Source organism: Pleurodeles waltl, chromosome 7, assembly GCF_031143425.1.
Source record: "Pleurodeles waltl isolate 20211129_DDA chromosome 7, aPleWal1.hap1.20221129, whole genome shotgun sequence".
Classification (NCBI taxonomy): domain Eukaryota; kingdom Metazoa; phylum Chordata; class Amphibia; order Caudata; family Salamandridae; genus Pleurodeles; species Pleurodeles waltl.
Window position 1 is genome coordinate 1216762233 of NC_090446.1, and position 26334 is coordinate 1216788566.

At 44.4% G+C, this 26334-nt stretch overlaps 1 protein-coding gene across 1 annotated transcript in view; it reads left to right on the forward strand.

The window, feature by feature from the left end:
* Positions 1-25083, forward strand: part of LOC138246112 (ketosamine-3-kinase-like) — a 379374-nt gene extending 354291 nt beyond the window's left edge. Inside the window, exon 6 of the mRNA XM_069200357.1 lies at positions 23211-25083. Coding sequence (XP_069056458.1) covers positions 23211-23549 — 339 coding nt within the window. The 3' untranslated portion in view covers positions 23550-25083. The remainder of the gene's footprint in view (positions 1-23210) is intronic.
* Positions 25084-26334: the final 1251 nt, after the last annotated feature.

Below are 26334 nucleotides of genomic sequence, written 5' to 3' on the forward strand. Positions count from 1 at the left end.
CAACTCAGTATACATCTGGACCAGAGGACATTCTCTCAGGAAGGACTGCTGTGCTGCGGAAGGGACTGTCACTCTGCTGAACCTTGCTGAACCCCTGCTTTGCTGTGGCTGCACAGATGCCTGATGCCGTCCTTGCCTGGGAGTGTGAAGGACTGGACATGTATCTCTGCATCCCCAGAACCAAAGTGACTTTAAGGGCTTGCTGGCATGCCTTCTGTTCTGATGTCTCTGGGACATCAAAGACTTCACTGCACTCTGCTACAGCTGCTGGACTCTGCCAGCTGTGAGTCTTACCCTACACTGTCAGCCCTGAGGCCTTGGAAATGAGTTCTGCAGCAGTCTTCCACAGAAATCCATGTATCTTTGTCACTCCATCTTTTCTTTACACATTGCAGCGGCAACTGAGGACAAAGACATCACAGCACCAACTACACGGCTTGGAAGCGGCGCATTGCCCTAAGTCCCAACACATCGCCAGCTGTGCGACTCAATGGCAACGCATTGCCTTCATCGCTGCACCACAAGGACATTTCATTGCTGACTGCTCGATGACTACGCATCCCTGACTGCTCGAACTAGAACTGATTCACTGCATTTGTATTGTTCCCTCTGCTCCTGTCATCGGATGTTGGACATCAACGCAACCTTCCACACAAGGTACTGTTTTGGGTGAGCAAAGTTGGTCCCTGTAGCCGGCCCACACTCCATCGCAGTCGGCCTGAACTTTGAATTAACACTGGTCTAGCACCACTAGATAGCCCCAGTTGGCGGTTCAAGCTTTTAAGCACTACAGTTGCAAATATTCTTTAAAAATTCATATCTTGACTTCTACGTATTGGATTTTTGTCATTTTTTCATTAAATTCATATATATTTTTCTAAACTGTTGTGGATTATTTTTGTCTGGTGTTTTTACTGTTTTACTGTTTAAAGTGTTGCACAAACACTTTACACATTACCTCTTAAGTTAAGCCTGACCCTTCTGTGCCAAGCTACCAGAGGGTGAGCACAGGTTAACTTTCAGAGTGTATCTGACTTACCTAGGATTGTGTTCCTGCTTGGACAATGTGCATACCTCTGCCAACCAGAAACCCAATTTCTAACACTAAGAATACTAAGGCCCTCATTACGAGTCTGATGGTCATCAGACCGCCAGCCTCGCTGTGGCGGTCTTACCACCGCGGACCCGGTGGTAAAGACCGCCGTATTACAAGTTGTGGAAACTGCCACAACACCACGTGGCCCGCCTTTGCGGTTGCACCGACACGACTGACGGTGAGCTCCTGCAGCCCGGCACCAGGCCTCTGCCTGCTGGCTGGATTTTGATGCTGCAGACCGCCAGGCTTTCTGTGGCCGTCACTCCCCATGAAAACCCTGGCGGTAATGCACCTGTCAACAGGAATCCCCATTCCTGTCGCTGGCACATTCACCCCCACACGTCCACACACATGCAGACACCCCCAACCATCCACACACTTACAAACACCCCTCAACTGTCCACATACTTACAAACACCCCCCACCCATCCACACACCTACAAACACCCCCCACCCATCCAGACACTTCCAAATACACCCCAACTGTACGCATCCAATCTAACACCCACTCTCACATTGACATACACACACCCCCACTCACACATACGCATCTCCCTCCGCAAACATTCACACCACCACCCCTTCCGTAACCATCCACACCTCTCACCCCCTCTGCATACACATACATTTGCATACACACCCCTCTGCATAAGCATACATTCACACACACACCCCCACTCACTAGCAGACTTGCACACATGCACCCCCACTCGCATGCATCCCAATACATAACCTACTCACTTGCACCCCGACAACCCCACCATCCGTATACATGCAGACACCCCCGAACCGCACGCATATATCCAGACACCCCCACTCGCTCGCTCACAAACACACACTCATGCACCCCCATTCACACACATACACGCACACACCACACACATGCACCAAACACTCCTCCTCTCCCACCTTTCGGACGATCAACTTACCTTTTCCAGCGAGCTGGCCATTCGGGAGGGGATGGGTCCTGGCAGATTTGCAATACCAGCATCGATACGCCAGCAAGATTCCGCCAAGCCGTATTACGGCTCATAAAACGATTGCGGAGTCATGCTGGCGTGGCAGTGCTGGGCGATGGAACAACCTCTTCAACTCCGTCGGTCAGGCCGACAGAGTCAGACTTCTGCCCATAAATGGGCGGAAGTCCAAACACAACTCCTAATATGGCGGTCAGCAAACCGCCAGCACTGCGGTCTGTTGACTGCAGCGGCTTCACCGCCGAAGTCGTAATGAGGCCCTAACTGTCTACTAGAGACAGCTTTTAAACTCCTGATATTCACTGAACCTACATTTAGAAATGAAGTTGATCTGAGTAGAGAAATGGGTACTGTAAACGATGTTTACTCTATGGAGAGATTTTAGTCTATACCATACAGTTTGCAAGCAGTAAAACCCTCAAGTGAAATACACCACAGAGTATTTCAAAAGTATTTGCTAAAACAGTGTACACTCTAGGCAACAGTTGTAAAAAAAGGCAGTATTTCCTTAGATCTGAAGGTTGTTACATAGAAATTGTCATGCTGGGAGTATTATGTCGAATAACTCAAGGCCTCTTACAATACTTACTGTGTTACATGTAGAATATGTGCCTTGTTTTAAACTTTTTCTACAGAGCCTAAAAGCTTTTGTGGACCATGCTCAACCCAAGTTGTCAACTGTCATGTGCACACAGGATTACTCTTCAATGCAAACATATATAATGTATTCAATACCTGTACACAGCTATGAAGTATTATGAGCACATGCTTTGGGTGAACGCTTACACCCCTTAGCTGGACACTGGCTGAACCAAATTAGATAAAGAAGTACTATGGTAGTTCTGTGTCACTATGTAAACTATAAAACAAACAAACACACTTGTTTGGTGATTCAGTGATGTCATCGATGATGCCATCAGTGGTTATTTGAGATGTCATAAATGATGTCATAGAACATGGCATGAGTGATGTAATATGTGAGGTCATAAGCAGTGAATTTTGGGGGCGAAAGTTATAGTTAGCACTTTTAACCTCTTAACCGCCAAGGACGTAATGGTTACGTCCTTGGCTGCGGCGCTGAGGCATCAAGGATGTAACCGTTACGTCCTGGATCTGGCTCATGGGAGAGAGCGCTAGTGCTCCCCCATAAGCCTCCCACCCCCCTCGCATGTGCAGAGATGGAACGGGAATCGCATCCCCTTCCACCCCTGCCGAACCCCCAGTGACGTCTGATGACGACAGTGCACGATCACACGCTGACCTCATCAGAGGCCGCCCCCACCGCGCTGGAAGCTCAGCTTCCACCGTGGTTTGAAAGAGAAATGCAAATCAATCAGGGGCGAAGGGGGAGGCGGGCAGAGGCATGAAAGGAAATGAAAGGCCTTCCTTTTCCTTTCATGACTCTTTGAGCATTTCTGCTGCTTGATCGTGAAGCGATCGGGCTGCAGAAATGCCCACTAGACACCAGGGATTTTTGTTTTAATGTTTGTATGTGTGTAATTGGCATAGGGGGAGTGGCCCCTTTGGCAAGGGCCCCTCCCCAAGGTGGGCATTTTTAAAATTCCTTTTCTGCCCCTGTCCTACTTTAATTAGGCCGACTGCCCCCGGGGGGGCAGAAAAGCCATCAGACGCCAGGGAGTTTTTTTTTATTGTAAACAATGAAGGGGTGGGCGACCCCTTGAACATGGGTTGCTCCCCGGGGGACAATTTTTTATTAGGCCATTTCTGCCTCCCCTGAGGGCAGATTGGCCTATTTTAATTAGGCCGATCTGCCCCCGGGGAGCAGAAGCCACCAAGCGCCAGGGAGTTTCTTTTTTATTGTAAAACAATGAAGGGGTGACCCCTTGAGTAAGGGTCACTCCCATGGGAGGCAATTTTTTATTAGGCCATTTCTGCCCGCCCTGGGGGCAGATCAGCCTATTTTAATTAGGCCGATCAGCCCCCAGCGGGGGCAGAAGGTGCTAGACACTAGGGATACAAAAAAATTACATAAACAATGAAGGGAAGCGACCCCTTGAGCAAGGGTCGCTCCCCTGGGGGTCAAATTCTTTTTAGGCCATTTCTGCCCACCTTGGGGGCAGATCGGCCTATTTTTATTCTGCCAATCTGTCCCCACGGGGGCAGAAACCACTAGACACCATGGCCTTTACTTTACGTCAGTTTCAAGCAAGGGGAGCAACCCCTTCGGCAAGGGTCTCTCCTCTGGGTGGCAAATTTATTTTAGGCCACTTCTGCCCCCCTTGGGGGCAGATCAGCCTATTTCAGTTAGAAACCACTAGGCCCAAGGGATTTTTATTTGGGGAGTGACCCCTTAGGCAAGGGTCGCTCCTCTGGGGGGCAAATTTATCTTAGGCCATTTCTGGCCCCCTAGGGGGCAGATCAGCCTATTTCTATTAGGCTGATCTGCCCACAGGGGGGCAGAAACCACTTAGGCACAAGGGATTGGTGTGTGTGTGTTTTGTTTGGGGGGCTGCCCCTTGGGCAAGGGTTGCTCCTCATGGGGGCACATTACTGTTGGCCATTTCTGTTCCCCTTCGGGGCAGATCAGCCGATTTTTGTAAGGCCCATCTTCCCCGAGGGGGGGGGGGCGGGCGGTCAGAAAGCCTACCAGACACCAGGGAAGAATTGTTTAAAAAAAAGAAGGTGGGGGATTTTGGCCATACCCCCACCCTAGATAAAAGAGACAAAGTTGTTCTTCATTAAGTGGGCAGATGGGGCAATTACCCCTAATCCACTCCCCGGGGGAAGGGGGCAGAAAGCCTACTAGATGCCAGGGAATTAAACAGAAAAATAGTGGGGTGGTGGCTACCAAGCAGTATGGGCATGGTTATGCCCCCACCCCAACTGAAGGGGGTAACAGTCCTTCAGCTCTCCACCGCACACTAAAAGATCTTATGCAAGCGGCAAGCAAGAGGACATTTGATTATTTTGGGTTTTGGTTTTACATTTGTGCCATCAGAGCTTGTCTAATTCTCAAAATAATCCCACTTGGAATGGTGAGGGCTGCACTTTTTGGACTTTGGAACGCTGCCATGCAGGAAAATCTATGAGACCGAGACACATCTGAAAACTAAATATCTGGGTGATTCCAGGGTGGTGTGCTTCACCTGCACCTGCACCATTTTCTTACCCACAATGCCCTGCAAACCTTCGACTTTGCTTGAAATCACAAATTTTTCCCACATTTTTTTGATGGAACCTTCCAGAATCTGCAGGAATCCACAAAATTCTTACCAGCCAGCATTGTGGCATCCATCCCAATAAAAATTCTGCTCCACTTGTCAACCTAAAAACATTTTTTTCTAAACTGCCCTTTTGGACCCGCTTTGGTTCCCCCTCAATTGTAACATGTTTTTGGCTCTTCCCTGAAACAGGCAGTTGGCCCACCTACACAAGTGAGGTATCATTTTTAATTGGAGTCTGAGGGGAACGTTGGGTGGTAGGAAACTTGTGCTGGTGCGATGATCCCGCACAGAAATGTGGGAAAAAAACGATGTTTTACCTAAATTTGAAGTTTGCTGAGGATTCTGAGTAAGAAAACACTGGGGGATACACGCAAGTCACACCTCCCATGACTCCCTTGGGTGTCAGTTTTCAGAAATGTCTGGGTTTGGTAGGTTTGCCTAGATGACTGCTGAGCCCAGGACCAAAAAAGCAGATGCCCCCACTGCACGAACAGGTAGTTTTGTATTTGATAATTTTGATGTGTCCATGTGGTGTTTTGGGGCATTTCCTGTTGCGGGCACTAGGCCTACTAACACAAGTGAGGTACCATTTTTACCGGGAGACTTGGGGGAATGCTCGGTGGAAGGAAATTTGTGGCTCCTCTCAGATTCCAGAACTTTCTATCACCGAAATGTGAGGAAAAAGTGTTTTTTTTTGTCAAGTTTTGAGGTTTGCAAAGGATTCTGGGTAACAGAACCTGGTGAGAGCCCCACAAGTCACTCCATCATGGATTCCCCCAGGTGTCTAGTTTAAAAAAATGCACAGGTTTGGTAGGTTTCCCTAGGTGCCGGCTGACCTAAAATCCACAGCTAGGCACTTTCCAAAAAACACGTCAGATTTCAATGTAAAAATGTGATGTGTCCATGTTGCGTTTCCTGCCGCGGGCATTAGGCCTACCCATGCAAGTGAGGTACCATTTATATCGGGAGACTTGTGGGAACACAGGGTGGAAGAACATGTGTTATTGCCTCTTGTCTTTCTCTATATTTTTTCCTTCCAAATGTAAGATAGTGTGTAAAAGAGACGACTATTTGAGAAATGCCCTGTAATTCACATGCTAGTATGGGGACCCCGAAATTCAGAGATGTGCAAATAACCACTGCTCCTCAATACCTTATCTTGTGCCCATTTTGAAAATACAACCTTGATACCTATTTTTCACTCTTTATATTTCACCAAATGAATTGCTATATACCCGGTATACAATGAAAACCCTTTGCAAGGTGCAGCTCCTTTATTGGCTCTGGGTGCCTATGGTTCTTGAAGAACCTACAAGCCCTAAATATCCCTGGAACCAGAAGAGTGCAGCAGACAACACAGTATATTGCTTTTAAAAATCTGACATCGCAGGAGAATGTTACAGGGTAAAACGTGGAGAGAAATGGCTGTTTTTTCACCTCAATTTCAATATTATTTTATTTCTGCTGTTATTTCTGTAGGAAAACCTTGTAGGATCTACAGAAATGACCCCTGGCTGAATTCAGAAGTTTGTCTACTTTTCAGAAATGTTTAGCTGTTCGGGATCCAGCATTAGTTTCACATCCATTTCTGGTACTAACTGGAAGGAGGCTAAAAGCATAAAAAATAGTACGAATGGGGTATGTCCCAGTAAAATGCCAAAATTGTGTTGAGGAATGTGGTTATCTAATTTAAGTCTGCCTGTTTCTAAAAGCTGAGAAGATGGTTATTTTAGCACAGCACACACTTTGTTGATGCCATTTTCAGGGGAAAAAACACAAGCTGTCTTCTGCAGCCCTTTTTTCCCAATTTTTGCTGTATTTTATCAAATTTCTTGGTCTCCTCCAGGGGAACCCACAATCTCTGGGTACCTCTAGAATCCCTAGGATGTTGGAAAAAAAGGATGAAAATTTGGCATGGGTAGCTTATGTGGACAAAAGGTTATGAGGGACAAAGCGCAAACTTCCCCAAATAGCAAAAAAAATGCTCGCCACCTGAGAGGGAAAAGGCCTGGCAGAGAAGGGGTTAATTACAACTAGTGAATTTCCGTGTTTTTTTAGCTCAAAATGTTGATGTTGTCATTTACAAATTCACCTAGCATGTATATTGTCTTCAGTACCTGTACACACCTCGATGGACCCCGTGGCCTCAGCCATCTCCCCGCATACAACGGGAGCTCGAATTGTTCTCATCTGCACTGAGCAGCTACTAATGTTTCTCACTGCGGACAAGAGCAATATTGTGATCTGTTTCTTGGCAGACATCACTGCAGGCAGGCACACAGATCAAAAGTCTGGTTTCAGCTGGGGGAGCATTTTCAAAGGTTTCGCCAGCTCGAAACAGACTTGGGCCCCCATTACGAGTCTGGCTGTCACTAGACTCCCAGACGCACTGTGGCACTCGGACCGCTGCCAATGCGGTGGTCTGAGCGCCATATTTTAATGCTGACGGTCGTGCTGCAGTGGGACCGTCAGCACTGCCAGGATCAGAGATCCCAGTGGTCGGGCGGTTACAGTGGTTCTAATCCGCCAGGGCAGCGCTGCCCTGGGTATTACAACCTCGTTCTCCGCCAGCCATTTCATGGTGGTAGCACCACCATGAAAAGGCTGGTGGAGAACGGGTGCAGGGGGCCCTGGGTGGGCCCCTGCACTGCGCATGCACTTGGCATGGGCAGTGCAGGGAGCCCCTGTCCCAGCCCTATCGCTATGTTCACTGTCTGCTTTACAGACAGTGAACATTGTAAGGGTGCTGATGCACACTGCATCCTATAGCCACTGGTTCGACTACAAGGCGGAGACAATGCTGTAGGCTGTTTCCCGCTAGGCCAGCAGGCAGAAACTCATGTTTCGGCATGCTGACCTAGCAAGAAACTCTTAATGGGCCTGGCAGGGAGGTAACCAGTATGGTGGCAACCTCCCCATCGGAATTTTGTTGTACGGTCTAAACTGTCCGTCAAACTCATAATGAGGCCCTTGGTAATTCCTCCCACTTGGCACAAGTTTGGAAAATGCTCCCACCAAGCAAAAGCCAATACAGGTTCTCTGCACCGGTGTGGGCAGGAAAATTGCTATGACCTGGCGGTGGGCTCCCTGGGACATAGCATCTGAGCTAGCCCCAGGGAATGGGGTCCCCGGGGCCATTAATAGCTTAGAGAGGGGGCTGTGTGGCTTCCCCTCCCTTAAAGTAATCGGCCCCAGGGTAGGCTCCCCGGGGCCTTTAGAGGCTTGGGGATGGGGGCTGCAACCTCCTCCCCATTTAAAACAATTTGGGCCCTCGGGATGAGGTCCCCAGGGGTCTGACATGGTTCGAGAAGGGGGTGCGCATGGCCCCCTACCCTTCTTTTGTTGTAAAGTCTCTCGCAATTAGTAACAAGATTGCTGGATTCAGGCAGCACCACCACCAGACTGAGTCTGATCCTGTGCCATGTGACAACAGTGGGCCTAACCGTTCTGGCCAGCTAGAAGCACCTCACCAGTACCCAGGAGTAAAAGGTAATTTGTGGCAGTCCTTAGCATGTCATCTGGATTTCTCAGGGAATTACGGGGGAACAGATCTTACCCCTTTCTTTCAGTCACATTTCTCTCACACTTACAAAGGCAAAACAGAAGCAGGACTAGGTTCAACAAGTATTATTGAATCAAGTGCATTCTATGTAAAAAGGAATGTATTGCGATTATGAGGACGATGAAACATAATAAAAGCAAGGCAGTGACTAGGAACGTGAAATATAGGAAAAGTCCCACTGTACTGTCACACCAATGGTTCTAAAATCCCTACCTGCACTACTAGAGTTCTCTACAAGGGCATGGCAGTGTAAACCCTAATCTGCCCATCAGGCCCCTCGGGAGAACTCCATACCTATGATTGTAGGCAAAGAAGAGGTCTGTTAGCCTACTGCCAATTCTCCTACATGGAGGGAGAGACTGTGTCAGGTCTCAGCAGAAACTTGCAAAGTGACGCGGAGTGTACTATGGCAGCTGATTGGAATTCCCCTCTATTGTGTAGGGGGCAGTGAGGTGTTTTATAATAAAACATCTGGTGTTCTGAGAATACTGCCCTGACGTGACAACACATATAATTCTGTGTATAAGATTTGGGGATATGATGAATGCTTTGTACTGGCAATAATTCATAAATTATCTCATACAACCTTGGATAGAGTACACAATGAGAATGCTGTGCAGAGACAAGAATAACAGAAGTCTGTGTAAAAGGAGAAGCTGATAAAATATTAAAAACCTCTCCACTAAACTAAGAGTTCTGCTAAAAAAAAAAAAAAAAAAATGCATGCCTCGGAGTGAATAGACACAAGCTGCTGGCCTCGTCTAAAATAATGTGCCTGTGTAATAGCTAAAGTAACCTCACAACACTTTGATGGTTTTGGCCAAGGGGATGGGCTCCCCGGGGCCTCTGATAGCTTGGGGAGGGGAGCTGTGTGTCGTTCCTCCCCATACATATGTTCAGCTCCTGGGTTGGGCTCACCTGGGGCCTCTAATGGCTTGGAGGGATGCCCCATGTTCTTTGTTCCCTTACCTAATATGTTCAGCCCTGGGGGGGGTGCTCTCCGGGGTCCTCTGATGGCTCAGTGAGGGGGGCCGTGCCTTTCCCTCTCCCCATAAACATTGTTTTTGGCCCTGGGGGTGGCTCATGAAGGGGAGCCATGCAGCCCCACTCCCCTTTAAGAGGATAGCCCCGGGAATGGGCTCTGTCGAGCTTATAGTAACTAAATGCGGCCTGGTCTCACTTTTGTTTTCTTTTCAATCACACAAGAGTCTTGCATGATGTTGCCATTTTTTGCCAATTTGTTTTTCTTTTTGAACCCAGGGAGGTTTCTCTGGATCCTCCCGCGGGCCTAGGAGGTAAGGGTATGCCTACATCCCCCCTTAGATTATTCTGTTTTTTAACTTCAGGACAGGGGACTAAATTCCCAAGTCATGTAATGGCTGCCAGCAACATTTTTCTCATACCTTACAATTCGCCCCGGGGAGGTGGTAGTCCCTGGAGCTGTTGAGGGGGCTAGGAGGTCCCCCTATTAAAAGAAAAAAGTGACCCCAGGACCTGGCCCACCTAATGGCTTAGTTAAAAACAAGCGCAGGAGCCCCTACTTTTTTTCTACGTTTTACTGCAAATCTGTGACCCCCATCACGAATTTACACTAAAACATTTAAAAAAATGCTTTTTAGCCCTGGAGTGTGCCTTTGGGATCCCAGCATCAGCGCTAAGGGATCAGGGTGTTCGTACCCTGGCCCCTTTTGTATTGTTTTTTTTGTGGGACTTGGCTTCAGCCGAGTCCCAAGGTGGCTGACAACACTTCAACAGCTTCGTTGTTGAAGTGTTGTCAGCCAATCGGATCTCAGCACAAGATCGGAAGGGGTCACAAATCCTTCACATCCCTATGTATACAAATGTGGATTTTCTTTAATTTCTCGAAAACTACTGAACGGAATTAAACCAAACAAAACAAAATTGCTTTCTGGGCCAGGACCTACCTTTCTGCCAAATTTGGTGTAATATTGTTCACTAGTTTTGACGCTATCATTGTTCACAATCCCTATGGAAAAATGAATGGGGAAAACGTACTTTGGAACCCCCCCTCTTTCTGTGGACCTCAGAAAGAAAGGTTACATCCACAAAGAGTGTTCCTGCTGAACCAAGAGAAAACTTCAGAAAAAGAAGGGCTGCTCCTGCTGTTGAACCTGTAGCGACAGACTCTCAAGGGCTGGACCTCATCTTATTGTGTCATGGAGCAGTGAGTGGATTACAAGGGCTAGCTGGCCAGCTTCCTGTTATGCTTCAGTGACACAAAAGCTGAGAAAAAGTCCTGCACCTGTACACTGCCCTGCTGACTAGCTGTCACTGGACTTGCCCTGGACTCCATTGTTGCAGCCTGTGAGATCGAGACCTAGGCCTCAAGAGGTGCCCCCCTGTTCCTGGGCCCTTGGTTGTGGCAAAGTGTACTTTTTCTTCCCACAGAACTGCCACTTGTGATCATAAAGCAAAAGATAAGGTTTTTAGGGCACAGAAACTGAGGCACATACACTACCGCTATTAGCTGGCCTATAGGTGGCCTCAGATGACATAGAGAACCAAGGCTGCCACCAGACCATTGGGCTTCACCTGTCCTTTGATATTGAAATCACTACCGGACTCGCGCTGCAAAGGACCCCACCAATGAGCCTGTCAACACAAAAAAGAATGAGAAAAAAGTTTGAAGTTAAAAGTTTGACTGGGACCAACCCCGCTGCTCCATTGTGGTCGACCTGAAACCTTTACTTTTCCTCAGCCTCAGTGGAGGTTGGCTTGAATGGTAAATTATCTTCTAAAATTTCCATTAAGTACAGCTTAAAGCAGGAATGTCTTCTTGCCCCTAGTCTTTTCTGCTTCTTTATTTCTGATCTTTCACTCTCTGTTTTAAAATATCAATCTTTTTTTGCCTAAAATTGACTAGAAATATATTTCTTATTTGCTTTCTGCAGATGATTTGGTTTAGGTTGATCTGAATTTGATTGGTTCCAGCATACAATTGATGCTTTGTATGAATACTGCACCTTGAACAAACTGGTGATTAATACAGAAAGGACCGAAGTGACATGCTGTTCTAAAAAAAAACAGAACCATATTAGGGGCCAGATGTACGAAGCTTTTTGCATGGCGCAAACAGCAAATTTAGCTGTTTGCGACTCGCAAATAGGAAGGGGGTGTCCCCCTTCTTATTTGCGATTCGCATCGCAATGCAGAATTGCTTTGTGACCGCGAACGCGCTCGCAAAGCAATTCGCAGTTACCACCAGTGTCACACAGGTGGTAACCCATTCGCAAAAGGGAAGGGGTCCCCATGGTGACAAATGTGAACTTCTGCCCAGAGTGTCCATGCTGCATTGATAACTGATTCTGGTCATGGGTGAACAAAGACCTTGGTTGTGCCCCCTGACCTAGGCCTGTCTCACGCTAAATGTGTCTTGCTAGACCTAGACGGATGCACCATGTGGTACCTTCATTGTAAAAGAGTTAACATGGAGTTAAATGATATGAGATTAGTGTTGACAGCATACCTCTTTTGTGTTTAGTAGTCATCAAATGCGTTCGGGCAAAGAGCAAGGCCCTACATAGGGAAGAGGCCTAATGACTGCGTAGGCACCCGTACACCAGAGACGACCTACTGATGAGCTTGAGGAAGTGGCTTATCTTTTTTTATTTCTCTTTGTGTATTAGTATGCAGTTATTGTCCACTTTTGCACTGCTTAGGCCTTGGAACTTTCTAGTTTGGTAAACTGTGTGCTGTTAATTATTAACACAAACTGATGTTGTAGAGATGCTGTAGGGTTACTCATGTTAACTCTACATTGAAGCTGACAATTAACCGCCACCCTCTGTTGATCTGTAAATTGTGAATGCAGTTTCTAAAAATGACAACAAAGATGGTATAAAAAAAACAATACCCTCTCTAATGTGGGAAACATCCTGAACAACTAGGTCTAAACCACTACTTGCCTGAACCACTACTGCTAAACAACTAAAAAGTCTCTACAACTAAGTACTGAACAACTACTGTCTGAACAACTACTGTGTCTGAATAACAATTGCCTGAACAACTAATTTTAAGGTAAGGTTTTCCTTTTGGTTTTTATGGTTTATTAGTTGTTTAGAATATATATATATATATTAGTTGTTCAGGCAATTGTTATTCAGACACAGTAGTTGTTCAGACAGTAGTTGTTCAGTACTTAGTTGTAGAGACTTTTTAGTTGTTTAGCAGTAGTGGTTTAGGCTATAGTTGTTTAGGACCTAGTTGTTCTGTCACATATTCCTCTAATGTTGTTGATTTTAGAGATAAAGGGAGTCATTACGACTATGGCGGCCGGCGGAACACTGGCGGTAACACCGCCAACAGGCTGGCGGTATTCTGCTAGTGTATATGATCGTGGTGCATTTGCCACAGTCATAATGCCAGCCCCTCCACTATACCGCCAGGCTTCCACCAGGCGGTCATAATCCCCAGGGCAGCGTTGCAAGCAGCGCTGCCCTGGGGATTATGAGTCCCTAACCAGCAGCCAAAAGGCTGGCGGTAAGGGGGACTCGGGGTGCCCCTGGGGGCCCCTGCACTGCCCATGGCAAGTGCATGGGCAGTGTAGGGGCTCCCAGGCACAGCCCCATCGCGCATTTGAAATGCGCGATGGGTGCTGCTGCACCCGCTGCACATCAACATTGCCGCCGGCTCTATTATGAGCCTGCTGCAATGTTGATGTGACTTTTCCCCTGGGCCAGCGGATGGAAACGCTGTTTCCGTCCGCTGGCCTAGCGGAAATGTCAATATAGGGTGCCACCAATACCACCAGCACTGGTGGTATTGTGGCGCCTGCGGCTTTGGCGTTTTTTTTTCAAGACCGCCAAAGTCATAATGTGGGCCGAAGTATGTAGTTATTGAACCTGATAATTGTATCTGCCTCCTTCCTTGATCATGAGATGACTCTATTTTCCCAGGACGCATCACTTGCTAACAATGTTTCAGATTAAGGCACTGCTGTAAACTAAAGTACAAGTACACCAAGTACAATATGTACATGTCAAGGGACATGCAGTCTGGCTTTAAGGATGACAATAATGAGACATTTCTTTCTGCATCTAACCGAGGTATAGATTTCTTAATTGGTAAACCATAACATTGTTGATGCTCCTTCTGAACCTTTACTCATATTTCAAATGAATTGGTGGCAATTGCTAGACTTAGGTGATAGAAAAGAAAAATGTTGTTGGTATCAGATCCCAAATAAATGCATGGGTTTCTGAGGAAATTTGAAACAGCGATGGCAAGCACTTGAGCGTAAGTTGTGTATATCTACAGCTGCAAAAAAAGAAACCAAAGTCTACACAGCACCATTAGAATAATAAAAAAGAAGCAATATCAACAGCAAAGGCTACTTGTTTTATAAAATCTGAAACGTAACTGCACAACACTTCTCACAGGAATTATTTAAGATCTAATGTAGTTAACTCAAATACTTGGAGCAACAACCACAGAGCATATCTCACAAGCAATTTGTGATTCCAATGGAAAAATAGTTCATTCAAAGATCATTAATCTGAGGACGAAATTTCTAAATAAGAGTTAGATGCCAAATAGAGCCCTGGAGAAGTTCCTTAGATGGGTAAGAGGTTTTCCATGATTAGTCTAGACTGATCAAGAGACGTGATATAGGTGGTTACTAGATTGCATACATCAGACTCGAAATTGATGATGTGCCAGCTGCTTTAGTAAAGGTTAATATCAGCTTATTATAACCAAAACATCTCTTTTGTACTGCTTGGACCTTTGAGTCCTGTAAACTACAGACAAAATTCAAAATCAGTTCTCATCTTACAGCTGCAGTAATATTGTATGTTGGAGTCTGTTCTCAGATTATCAGGATAGTTTCAAGCCTTGCAGATGGATAAAGAATGCTGTTCTGGATATTCAAGAGCAACTGCTAGAACTTTGTGATGGGGAGACGCATCTGCCTTGATGCTCTTGGACTAAGTGCGAAATTGAATTCCATGATCTGTTTCATTTCCTCATGGACCATGGTCTGTAAGTGTGTGGCAGGTGTCAAGATTGGTTGTGATAATTTTAAGAAAATGCTAGCAGCAGATCCGTATGGGTCACTTTTTCTCAAAAGTATATACTGCGAGATGTGGCGCCCTTCAAGGTTCAGCCATATCACAGTTCCTATTTAATTTTTATATGGTTCCTCTAACAGGGATAAAAGACCCACATGAAATGCCATGTCCGCTTTATGCTGACGACTCCCAGATTCTGTTAGATCTTCATGAAGATTCCCCAGAAAGACATAGGGTCACAGCCTGCCGGATACTGACAAAAAATTGGATATAATGACATCATGAAATTATTTATGCCTTAATGCAGTCAAGATGAAGGTTTTAGAACTATACTTCCCAGTCCTTTCAACACAGTGTTTGTTTGACCACTAGAACTATACTTGCCCATGTCGGTTGTTCCTAATCTGGGGGTGATTTTCAATTTAGATTTGGCATTTATATCTCACACTTTGCCAATCAATACAGCTGTCCATATTTTTTACTCAATCTTTCAAAAATCTGTCCTGCTAGAAATCATAAACAATTAATACCATTGGCCCAAACTATTGTTTTTATCAAGGCTTAATTACTGTCCAGCTATTTACCTTAATGCTACAGCTACAGATGAAGAAATTGAAAACTGTAACATATAGGGACATTAGATGTGTTTCTGGGTTGTTGTAATTTGACCATACTCCTAACTAGAGAGGCGAACTAAGCTGATCCACAATACCTTCCAATATAACGTTAAGAGTGCTGTGTGCTGTGAGGAAAACATTACAGGATCGGACCTTAAAGTATCTATCCAGATGAATTCCATTTGCCAAACCACAGAGAACTTGTTTAATGTTATCCAACCTTTTAGTATCTAAGTAGTGATATGCCCAAATGGGTGGGAGGTGCCCAAATATTTACTAGCATTAAGCCACAACCTACTTTGAAACATACCTTTCCGGCCTACATAAGGTATTCTAATACTTTACCTTATTTAACATGGAGTACTACTTGCATCCTAAATTTTAGTGATTTGTAAATGGTGCACCATGTAACTTTCACCATGCACAACCACACTTGCCTCCAAGACTTACACTATTTCTATGTTATGCACCTACATGAGTTTAAACAGTAAAGGCCTCATTATGAGTTTGGCAGTCCCAGCATGGCACTGGCAAAGTCCCGGGGAGGACGCCATCGCCACAGTGGTGACGTTCCCCCCGAGCATATTAAAATGTTCACGTAGGGCTGAACAGCAGGAACATTGTGATATGCGTTCCCACTGGGCTGACTGTCGGGAACAGTGTAAGGACACTGGTCTCGGCTCCTCTAAGGGAGCTGAGGCCAATATGCTAACACTCCGGCACCATCGGAATGCGCACTGTCTGCAAAGCAAATAGTGTGCATTCCGACAGCGCTGGCCAAGGGGGCAAGGGGATGGGCAGTGAAGGGGCCCACCTGTGGCCCCCGACACTCGTATTCCACCAGCCTTTACATGGCGGGGTCCCCACCATGAAACGGCTGGCGGAAAGAGGGATTGTAATCAGCTAGGCAGCACTGAGTTCAGCACCGCCCTGGCTGGTTACAAGCCTGACCGCTGTCATGCCGTCAGGAACCATGTTCCCAGCAGAGGCAGCAGTCCCCTGGCTGGTCCACCCGCCAGGGTTGTAATTAATGTAATTAGTCAGTTGGACTGCCAAAGCTGTGGCGGTCTGACTGTCAACGCAAGTGTGATGGTCCTCGGACCACCAACCTGTTAACCCCTTTGCTGCCAGGCCTTTTTCCCCCTCAGGTGCCAAGCCTTTTTTTGGCTGTTTGGGGCAGTTCCAGCTTAGGTCCTCATAACTTTTTGTCCACATAGGCTACCCACACCAAATTTGCGTCCCTTTATTCCAACATTTTAGGGATTCTAGAGGTACCCAGAGTTTGTGGGTTCCCCTGAAGGAAACCAAGAAATTAGCCAAAATACAGCAAAAATATTGTTTTAAAAAAAAAAAGTGAAAAAAAGGGCTGCAGAAGAAGGCTTGTGTTTTTGTTTCCTCAAAATGGCATTAAAAAAGAGTTTACAGTGCTAAAATCACCATCTTCCCAGCTTTCAGGAACAGGCAGACTTGAATCAGAAAAGTTTTTCAACATAATTTTGGTATTTTACTGGGACATACCCCATTTTTACTATTTTTTGTGCTTTCAGCCTCCTTCCAGTTACTGACAGAAATGGGTAAGAAACCAATGATGGATCCCAGAAAGCTAAACATTTCTGAAAGGTAGACAATATTCTGAATTCAGCAAGGGGTAATTTGTGTAGATCCTACAAGGGTTTCCTACTGAAAATAACAGCTGAAATAAAAAAGTATTGAAATTGAGGTGAAACAAGCAGCCATTTTTCTCCATGTTTTACTCTGCGACTATTTCCTGCGGTGTCAGATTTTTTAAAGCAATATACCGTTACGTCTGCTGTACTTTTCTGATTGCAGGTATATATATGGCTTGTAGGTTCATCAAGAACCCTAGGTACCCAGAGCAAATAAATGAGCTGCACCTTGCAATGGGTTTTCATTCTATACCGGGTATACATCAATTAATTTGCTGAAATATAAAGAGTGAAAAATAGGTATCAAGAAAACCTTTGTATTTCCAAAATAGTCATAAGATAAGGTGTTGAGAAGTAGTGGTTATTTGCACATCTCTGAATTCCGGGGAGCCCATACTAGCATGTGAATTACAGGGCATTTCTCAAATAGACGTCTTTTCTACACACTGTGTTACATTTGGGAGGAAAAAATGTAGAGAAAGACAAGGGGCAATGGCATTTGTTTTGCTATTCTGTGTCCCCCCAAATCTCCCGATAAAAATGGTACCTCACTTGCGTGGGTAGGCCTAATGCTCGCGACAGGAAACGCAACATGGACACATCACATTTTTACATTGAAATCTGACGTGTTTTTTACAAAGTGCCTAGCTGTAGATTTTGGCCTCTAGCTCAGCCGGCACCAAGGAAACCTTCCAAACGTGCACATTTTTAATAAGAAGACACCTAGGGGAATCCTAATTGGGGTGACTTGTGGGGCTCTCACCATGTTCTGTTACGCAGAATCTTTTGCAAACCTCAACATTTGGCAAAAAAAAACACTTTTTCCTCACATTTCGGTGACAGAAAGTTCTGGAATCTGAGAGGAGCCACAAATTTCCTTCCACCTATCGTTCCCCTAAGTCTCCTGATAAAAATGGTACCTCACTTGTGTGGGTAGGCCTAGTGCCAGCAAAAGGAAATGCCCCAAAACACTATCTGGACACATCAAAATTATCAAATACAAAACTTCCTGTTTTTACAGGGGTGGGGGGCACCTGCGTTTTTGGTCCTGGACTCAGCAGCCATCTAGGGAAACCTACCAAAGCCAGACATTTCTGAAAACTAGACACCCGAAGGAGTGCATGGAGGTGCGACTTGCGTGGATCCCCCAATGTTTTCTTACCCAGAATCTTCAGCAAACCTCAAATGTAGCAAAACAAAATCACATTTTCCCACATTTCGGTGTGGGATCACTGCATCGGGACAAATTTCCTACCACCCAACGTTCCTCTCAGTCTCCCAGTAACAATGATACCTAACTTGTGTAGGTGGGCCAAGTGCCTGTGACAGGGAAGCACCAAAAATATATCGAAATTGAGGGGGAACCAAAGCGGGTCCAAAAGAGCAGTTTGAAAAAAAAAATGTTTAGGCTGACAAGTGCAGCAGAATGTTTATCGGTATAGATGAGACAATGCTGAGTAGTAGGAATTTTGTGGATTCCTGCAGATCTTTTAGTGTGCAAGGGAGAGCTGAAAGACTGTTATCCCCTTCAGTTGGGGTGGGGGCATAACCAGGCCCATACTGGTTGGTAGCCACCACCCCACTATTTATTTTTTTAATACATTCCATGGCATCTAGTAGACTTTCTGCCCCCCCGGGGTGTGGATGGAGGTAATTGTCCCATCTGCCTGGTGGGCAAAAAAACGTTGGCCCCATTTATTTGGGGTGGGGTTATGGCCATACCCCCACCCTCTTATTTTGAAAAAAAAAATCCCTGGTCTCTGGTGGGCTTTCTGCCTCCGTTTGGGGGCAGATGGGCCTTCCAAAAATAGGCCGATCTACCCCCAAGAGGGGAAAATATGGGCAACAGTAATGTGCCCACTTGGGGAGCGACCCTTGCCCAGGGGCTGCCCCCTGAACAAAACACACACATACACACACACCAATCCCTGGTGCCTAAGTGGTTTCTGCCCTCCCCCGGGGACAGATCGGCCTAATAGAAATAGGCCGATCTGCCCCCAAGGTGAGCAGAATTGGCCTAAAATAAATTTGCCCCCCTCAGGGGAGTGACCCTTGCCCAAGGGGTCGCTCCCCTTGTGTGAAATTGATGCAAAAAAATAAAAATCCCTGGTATCTAGTGCTTTCTGCCCCCATTGGGCCTAACAAAAATAGGCCGATCTGCCCCCAAGGGGGTCAGAAATGGCCTAAATACAATTTGCCACCCAGGGGAGCAACCCTTGCCTAAGGGGTCACTCCACATATATAAAAAACAAAAGTAAACATAAAAAAAAAATATCCCTGGTGTCTAGGGGTTTCTGCCCCCCTGGGGGCAGATTTGCCAAATAATAATAGACCGATATGCCCCCATGGGTGGCAGAAAAGGCCTAAAAATATTTTGCCCCCCTGGAGAGCGGCCCTTGCCCAAGGGGCCGCTCCCCTTGTGCACAAGTATAAAAAAAACAATTCCCTGGTGTCTAGTGGGTTATGCCCCCTTGGGGGCCGATTGGGGCAGAAATGGCCTAAAAATAATTTGGCCCCTTGGGGAGCAGCCATTGCCCAAGGGGCCGCACCCTCATGTCAGTCCCCCCCCAAAACAATTCCCTGGTGTGTAGTAGTCTAATAAAAATAGGCCGATCTGGGGCAGAAATGGCCTAAAATAAATGTTTCCTCCCCGGGGGAGCGACCCTTACCCAAGGGCTCGCTCCCCTCATGTCAATTACCAAAAAAACCTCCTTTGTGTCTAGTTTGCATTTGTGCTGCCCAATTGCATTGCGATCGGGCAGCAGAAATGCTTCCTTTCCTTTGATGCCTTTCCCAGCCCCTCCAGTGATCGGAAGAGAAATGCAGACGCCAAGGGGGGCACGGTGGAAGGGGAAGCGATGCCCCTTCCATCCCTGCAGTGGAGGCGCTGAGGCGAGGGTCATGGGAGGAGCATTAGCGCCCCCCCCCCCATGAGCCGGTCCCAGGACGTAACAGTTACGTCCTTGGCGCCTCAGCGCCGCAGTCAAGAATGTGAGAATGGATTAATAAGGCCCTAACTCTATACTGTGTAGGACAATGGCGTTATCAATATATCATCAGTGAAGTCATTTGAGATGTAATCAGTGATGCCAGCAGTGATGTCATTTGAGGTGTCATTAGCGATGTCATCAATGATGTCATTTAACATGTCATGAGTAATGAAATATGTGAGGTCATAAGCAGTGCATGGTAGGAAGCACAAGTTAGCTCAGTAAAGTATTACTGGTGAATTTCAGAGGTGTTTTTATCTCACTTAAACACCTAACTATAATGCCAATTTAACCTTATTTTTAATTGAATTTCTGGGATTTCTTTTTAACAAAAGCTTGGATCTTATATATATATATATTATATTTATTGAACACTTATTTTTTCACTAAGGTGACCAGTTAATTAGATGTGTATGAGATGTTTACACATTTCGTTATAGTAAGATGTGTGTACTCTACCAAGAACTAAAGAATCAATGCCTGATTCACAAAGGTTTCAAGTAAGTTTACACTTTTGAGTAAATTTACCACTTTTCAATATTCACAAACTCTGATTGTAAGTTACTACTAAAAAAACAGTACTAAGTCCAACTCTACACATTGCCACCACTGGTGCTGAAACACTCTACCAAAGAAAATAATGGACATAGGGACACAAAATAAAGTCCCACAGGAAATAACGTTGAATTAAAAAAAAAAAATTAAAAATGTTTACATTAAAAAAAATGTATAACAAACAATAAACAAATATATAAAAATGCATATTTATTATTTAATCATCAAATATTTTAATGACCTATTTTGAACTAAAAAACGTATCGTAACAATACATTTGTATTAAAGAATTAAATGAAGTTCATCACTTTTAATAATTATTTATGCACATTATTTTTTTTCTTTAGGTGCGAATTTATTCTTTAGTTTAAACGTCAGAAAAATAAATTCTATTTAATTTAATACATTCCATTAATTAATGCTTTAATTCAAAACACATTTAATAGTGGTGTAACATTGTTATCATTTTATCTACATTCAAAGTAAATATCTAAAATGAATTTACATTAAACTAAAGTGAATTTACATTAATATTTAACATAAAAATATTTGAAACATTTATTCTTGATTTAAATGCATTTTTTAATTTTCCCCTATCCATTACCATAGGGAGATCTCCTCCCCGACTACCAGATGTTGGTTGTAATTAAACCTGTTCATTTGTGCTACTGGTTGTAGGCTGTAATTACACATGTGCACTTTAAAAAACAACAATATCGACCTCCTGAAGAAAAGTTTAAAATCACATTAAAAAACCCTAACAAATTGACTAATGGTTCTTACGGTTAAAGACAACTTATGAGCTGTAATTTATGTGCTCTAACATCATGTGATACATTTTCTAATACCAGGAATCTCAGGATAGACACTGGTCTTACATCCTAGTGTAGCAGGATGTTTTGATATTGTAGCAGTGCCTTTCTTTGTACTTCTGTCATCTGATCCTTCACAGTTGCCCTTTCAAACACTAGATAATACATTGATTTTAATGGGATGTGCAACAAATGTTAAAACACTGCTACCATTTGTAATAGTTGTCCTACATCCATTATTTTCTTTGGAGGGTGTTTGCCTTAGCAGTGGTTGGACATGTGTAGAGCTGGATTTAATACTGTTTTTGTACTAACATACACTCAGAGTTTGTGAATACTGTAAAGAAGTAAACGTACCCAAAACGTATGCAAAAATGTAAATTTACTCAGAAATATGTTACATGTTTTAATCAAGCCTTCAAAATTCAATGCACTGATCAAAAGCTAAGAGCCTAAGTGTGATCCTACTATGTTTCACATTGACCAAAAGTAATTAAATAAGGTGCATGACATTTCATGTGCCCTAGTTGAAATAAAAGTGTGACACAATCTATGACTGAATGGAAACCCTTTACTTATTAATGAAAAAAATGCCATCAAGAAAACTGTACTCCAGTCACTGAATGGGTGTTATTACAAATTATGACCTTATTACATGTGGAAATTTATCACCCAGCATCTATAAGCCAAATGGTTTATAATATGGTGCTTGATGGTGTCCCTATTAAATATATATGTAGCTGTCCAATCTGGATTTCTTTCCCTGACCCTAGAGCCTCCAAATCACTTTTTTCTCCATACTCTGGAGCAATCCCATTATACCAAATTATCATATGCAGATATGTTTTATTGACCTAGAAGTACTCTAAATGTCCTGGCAAATTCTGTTATGCAGCTTGACAAATCAAAATATACAATATTTGAAAGTAGGATCAATAATGCCTCTTTGGTTACTGATCAGGAAAAGTTATGGAGGATTATTCAATTTAAGTACTTGGCAACTTGGTAGGTTCTTAGAGTTCTGAAGGTACGAAGGTACCTGGGACCCCATAGCTAATTTACCTGTTTCTTGCTAACAGAGTATTTATGAGTTTTATCTGAAGTACATAAGTTTGACTTATAATGCCATAGTGGTGCTAACTTTATTTTATGGGGCTGAATTATTTCCTTTACAAAATAATGAGTTGAGTACTGAGTAGTGCAGTAGCCTTGATACATTCCCCTTTTGTAGAAGGTCTTTGTCTAGAATTATCCTGAGTCAGGTTTGTTGGGAAATATTCAGGCTTATGTGAGCATAGCCCTCTTTATAGGGTGGGATAATCGCATAATGTTGTTCTGTGATGGTAAATTCAGCTAAGGAGTACAAAATAATTTAATCTCCTGAAATATGGATTTAAGATCTTAAATTAGGATCTATGTTCAGAGATAGAGCTTGCTGCGCCAGAAATGTGCCATTATAAAATAGATTCTGATGTAGTAAGTTTGGGTTAGGGCGGGAATATTAGTGTTGTAAGGGAGGCATGAGAGTGATCATCGTAAAGGTAAGAAACAACTGCACATTTGTTAATTTGTAGATATTCACACACATTTTCCCTATGTATTTTTCCACCCCAATTGCACGCAAATATTGGCTCCCAAAACGTTGTCCCTGAGACTAGTAATTGCCTTTGCAGACGGTTGTGCTTTGCTTCTAAACAGTTGTTGTTCTTTCTTTTCTCAGTTAAAGGTGACAGACATGTTCAGGAGCTGTCAGATTGTGCCAGTAATTCTACATGGTGATCTCTACGGAGGAAACATTGCTGAGGATGGGTGTGGTCCTTGTGTATTTGACCCGGCTTCCTATTATGGCCATTCAGAGTGTGATTTGGCAATATCAGGATTATTAGGTGGACTTGATAGCCCCTTTTATACTGCTTATCACAATAAAATCCCCAGGGCCGAAGGGTTTGAGAGACGCCAACAACTGTATCAGCTGTATCATTCATTGAACCAGTGGAATCATTTTGGAGCTGAATATAGAGAACCTACTGTAGCTCTCATGAGTGCCCTTGTGCAATGATTATACATGACATACCTTTTCATCAGAGAAATATATTTAAATGCCTAATAATAATGCATTTTGATTAATGTACATCAAAAAGGCAACCATTGTTTAAAAATCTCACGCAATCTGATTATTGACTTTCTTTTCCAACTTGTTCTATAGATCAAGGCATTTCATTTTACAAGAGGGATTATCTATATTTGTCTGGCAGCTTGACTCTGCACCATCTAAATAAAATAATACAAGATTGCATTCCATGATGCATAATTCCCAGACCAAACTGCGGCCTAGATGAGTACAGAAAATAGCTGATCAGCCAACAGTTGCATTCTTCAATTATTTTTGACTAATTTTCACATTATCAAACAAAATGAAGATATTTTAAAATACATTAGCTTTATAAAGTGGATCTATCTTACTATGAAATAAAAATATTTGAAGACATGCAGTAGGGCTTGCTATAAGAGCCTACTGCGCAAAGGCTAATACATCTGTGCTCTAAGGTTCTGAAATCTGGGGCTACATTACATTTCATATATTAGGACCGCTGGCCTAATATTTCAAGATCCATTTTAAATCTGCCTAGATCAGCTGCAGCGCTCAGTTCTAGGCCGAAACTGGTAGCAATAAGCTTAGAAATGCAAATCTGTCAGTGCCCACTACTAAACTCAAGTTTCAATCCCAAAAACATTTGTAGAGTGCTAATAGACCAAACAGTGGCATCCAGCCCTGATATAGCATGTGCACAGGAACCATAGAGAGAGCAGCCTACAATAGAACAGTTTCCCAAAACTCCTTGATCAAGGTGGATCTAAAACTCACGTAATCCTTTATTAATGTCAATTAATGTCAATCCAAAACCTCATGTAAACCTTAATTAACGTGCATCAAGATCTATATGAACCTCAATGGAATAATATCTAAACAGGTTTTAGCATAGCCAATAGATCTCGGTTATGTAAGGCCATGCTATTTGCTTTGCAAAAGCCTTTTGTATTGCTGATCGCCAGTGCCTGCTTTTGCCATCTAAAAATAATTTATATATCTTCCTTTTCTTGGATAAGTGCCACCATGTCCCCATCATTAGTGCTGTAATTCAATCACACATTGAGTGTGGAAACTCTGTTCTGCTATCCAGCCCCCTGAAAACACTGAAACACCTTTACATGGTCCAAAATATTGCTGTCAGCCTTGTCTTTCGGGCATCTAAACACCAATATATTTTACTCATACTAAAGAAGTTACATTGCTAAATTAACTTCTTGTTCAGCAAAAGATACCCTTAAAATCTTGGATAATTATTAATCAGGCAGTCATCTGTCAGTCCCTTGATGTCATAGGCACCAAGTTCAGCTGCCATATTGCCTCTGGCAATGTGAGATTCAATAATCAATTCTTCCGAACCACAACTGTTACATTTGGTGACCAGTCCTTTTCAGTTGCTGTGGCAAAATTGTGGATTTTACTACAATTAGCCATCCATGCCAAACCATCAGTCATGCAATTTAGGCAGCAACTGAAAATTCTTGTTTCTACTAGGTAGCAAATCCAAACATTCAAATGGTATCATAGTGCCAAGAAACATCAGTCACTATGGGCCTGATTATCACCCTGGCGGACAGCAGAGGCCGTCCGCCAAGGTACCACCGCTGAATGACCGCACCGCTGTCAAAAGACCGCGGCGGCCATTTAGACATTTCCTCTGGGCCGGCGGGTGCTCTCCAAAAGAGCGCCCGCCGGCCCAGAGGAAATGCCCCTGCAACGAGGACGCTGGCTCAGAATTGAGCCGGCGGAGTTGCAGGGGTGCGACGGGTGCAGTTTGCACCCGTCGCGTATTTCAGTGTCTGCTTAGCAGACACTGAAATACTTTGCGGGGCCCTCTTACGGGGGCCCCTGCCGTGCCCATGCCATTGGCATGGGCACGGCAGGGGCCCCCAGGGGCCCCGCGGCACCCCCTACCGCCATCCTGTTCCTGGCGGGCGAACCGCCAGGAACAGGATGGCGGTAGGGGGTGTCAGAATCCCCCATGGCGGCGCAGCAAGCTGCGCCGCCATGGGGGATTCTAAGGGCAGCGGTAAACCGGCGGGAGACCGCCGGTTTGCCTCTTCTGACCGCGGCCGAACCGCCGCGGTCAGAATGCCCTGCGGGGCACCGCCGGCCTGTCGGCGGTGCTCCCGCCGACCCTGGCCCCGGCGGTCTTAGACCGCCGGGGTCAGAATGAGGCCCTATGTGTTCTATAAATCGTTTTAACAAAACAAAACATGGCCAGCAATTTTTCTATGGGTTTTCTGCTGAATAAATTATATTCAAAGGTGCTGCTAATATAGGCGGTCATGTTAGAACAGTAAGTTAAAACTAAATGAAAAAGGAGAACAAAGTGTGTGCATGTGCACATAGATTCAGTGAGCAGTCTGGTAGTACTTTGCAGAAGCCAGGCCCTTGTTAAGAAAAAGGTTAACCAGGAAGGGATAATAAGGAGAGGGATAAGAAGAGTAAAAGCAGAGTGCGGGGAGCAGAGCAACAAATATGGTAAAGAGCAAGGAAGCACATGCACTGTCATGGAGTGCTTAATGTAAAATGAAAACAGTACACTTTCAAGTCAGCAGTGGAAGGCTACAACTCATCCAATCAGGATACTGTGAGACAGTAATTATCCTTAGTGGTACAAACAGAAGAATTAGGGAATAAGGCCATTGAATCATAAGCAGATATATGAGATATAAAAAACAAAGCTATCCAATCAAGTGGTAAGGACTCACCCAAAGTACACTCTAGGTATATGATATTATATTGGCAACCA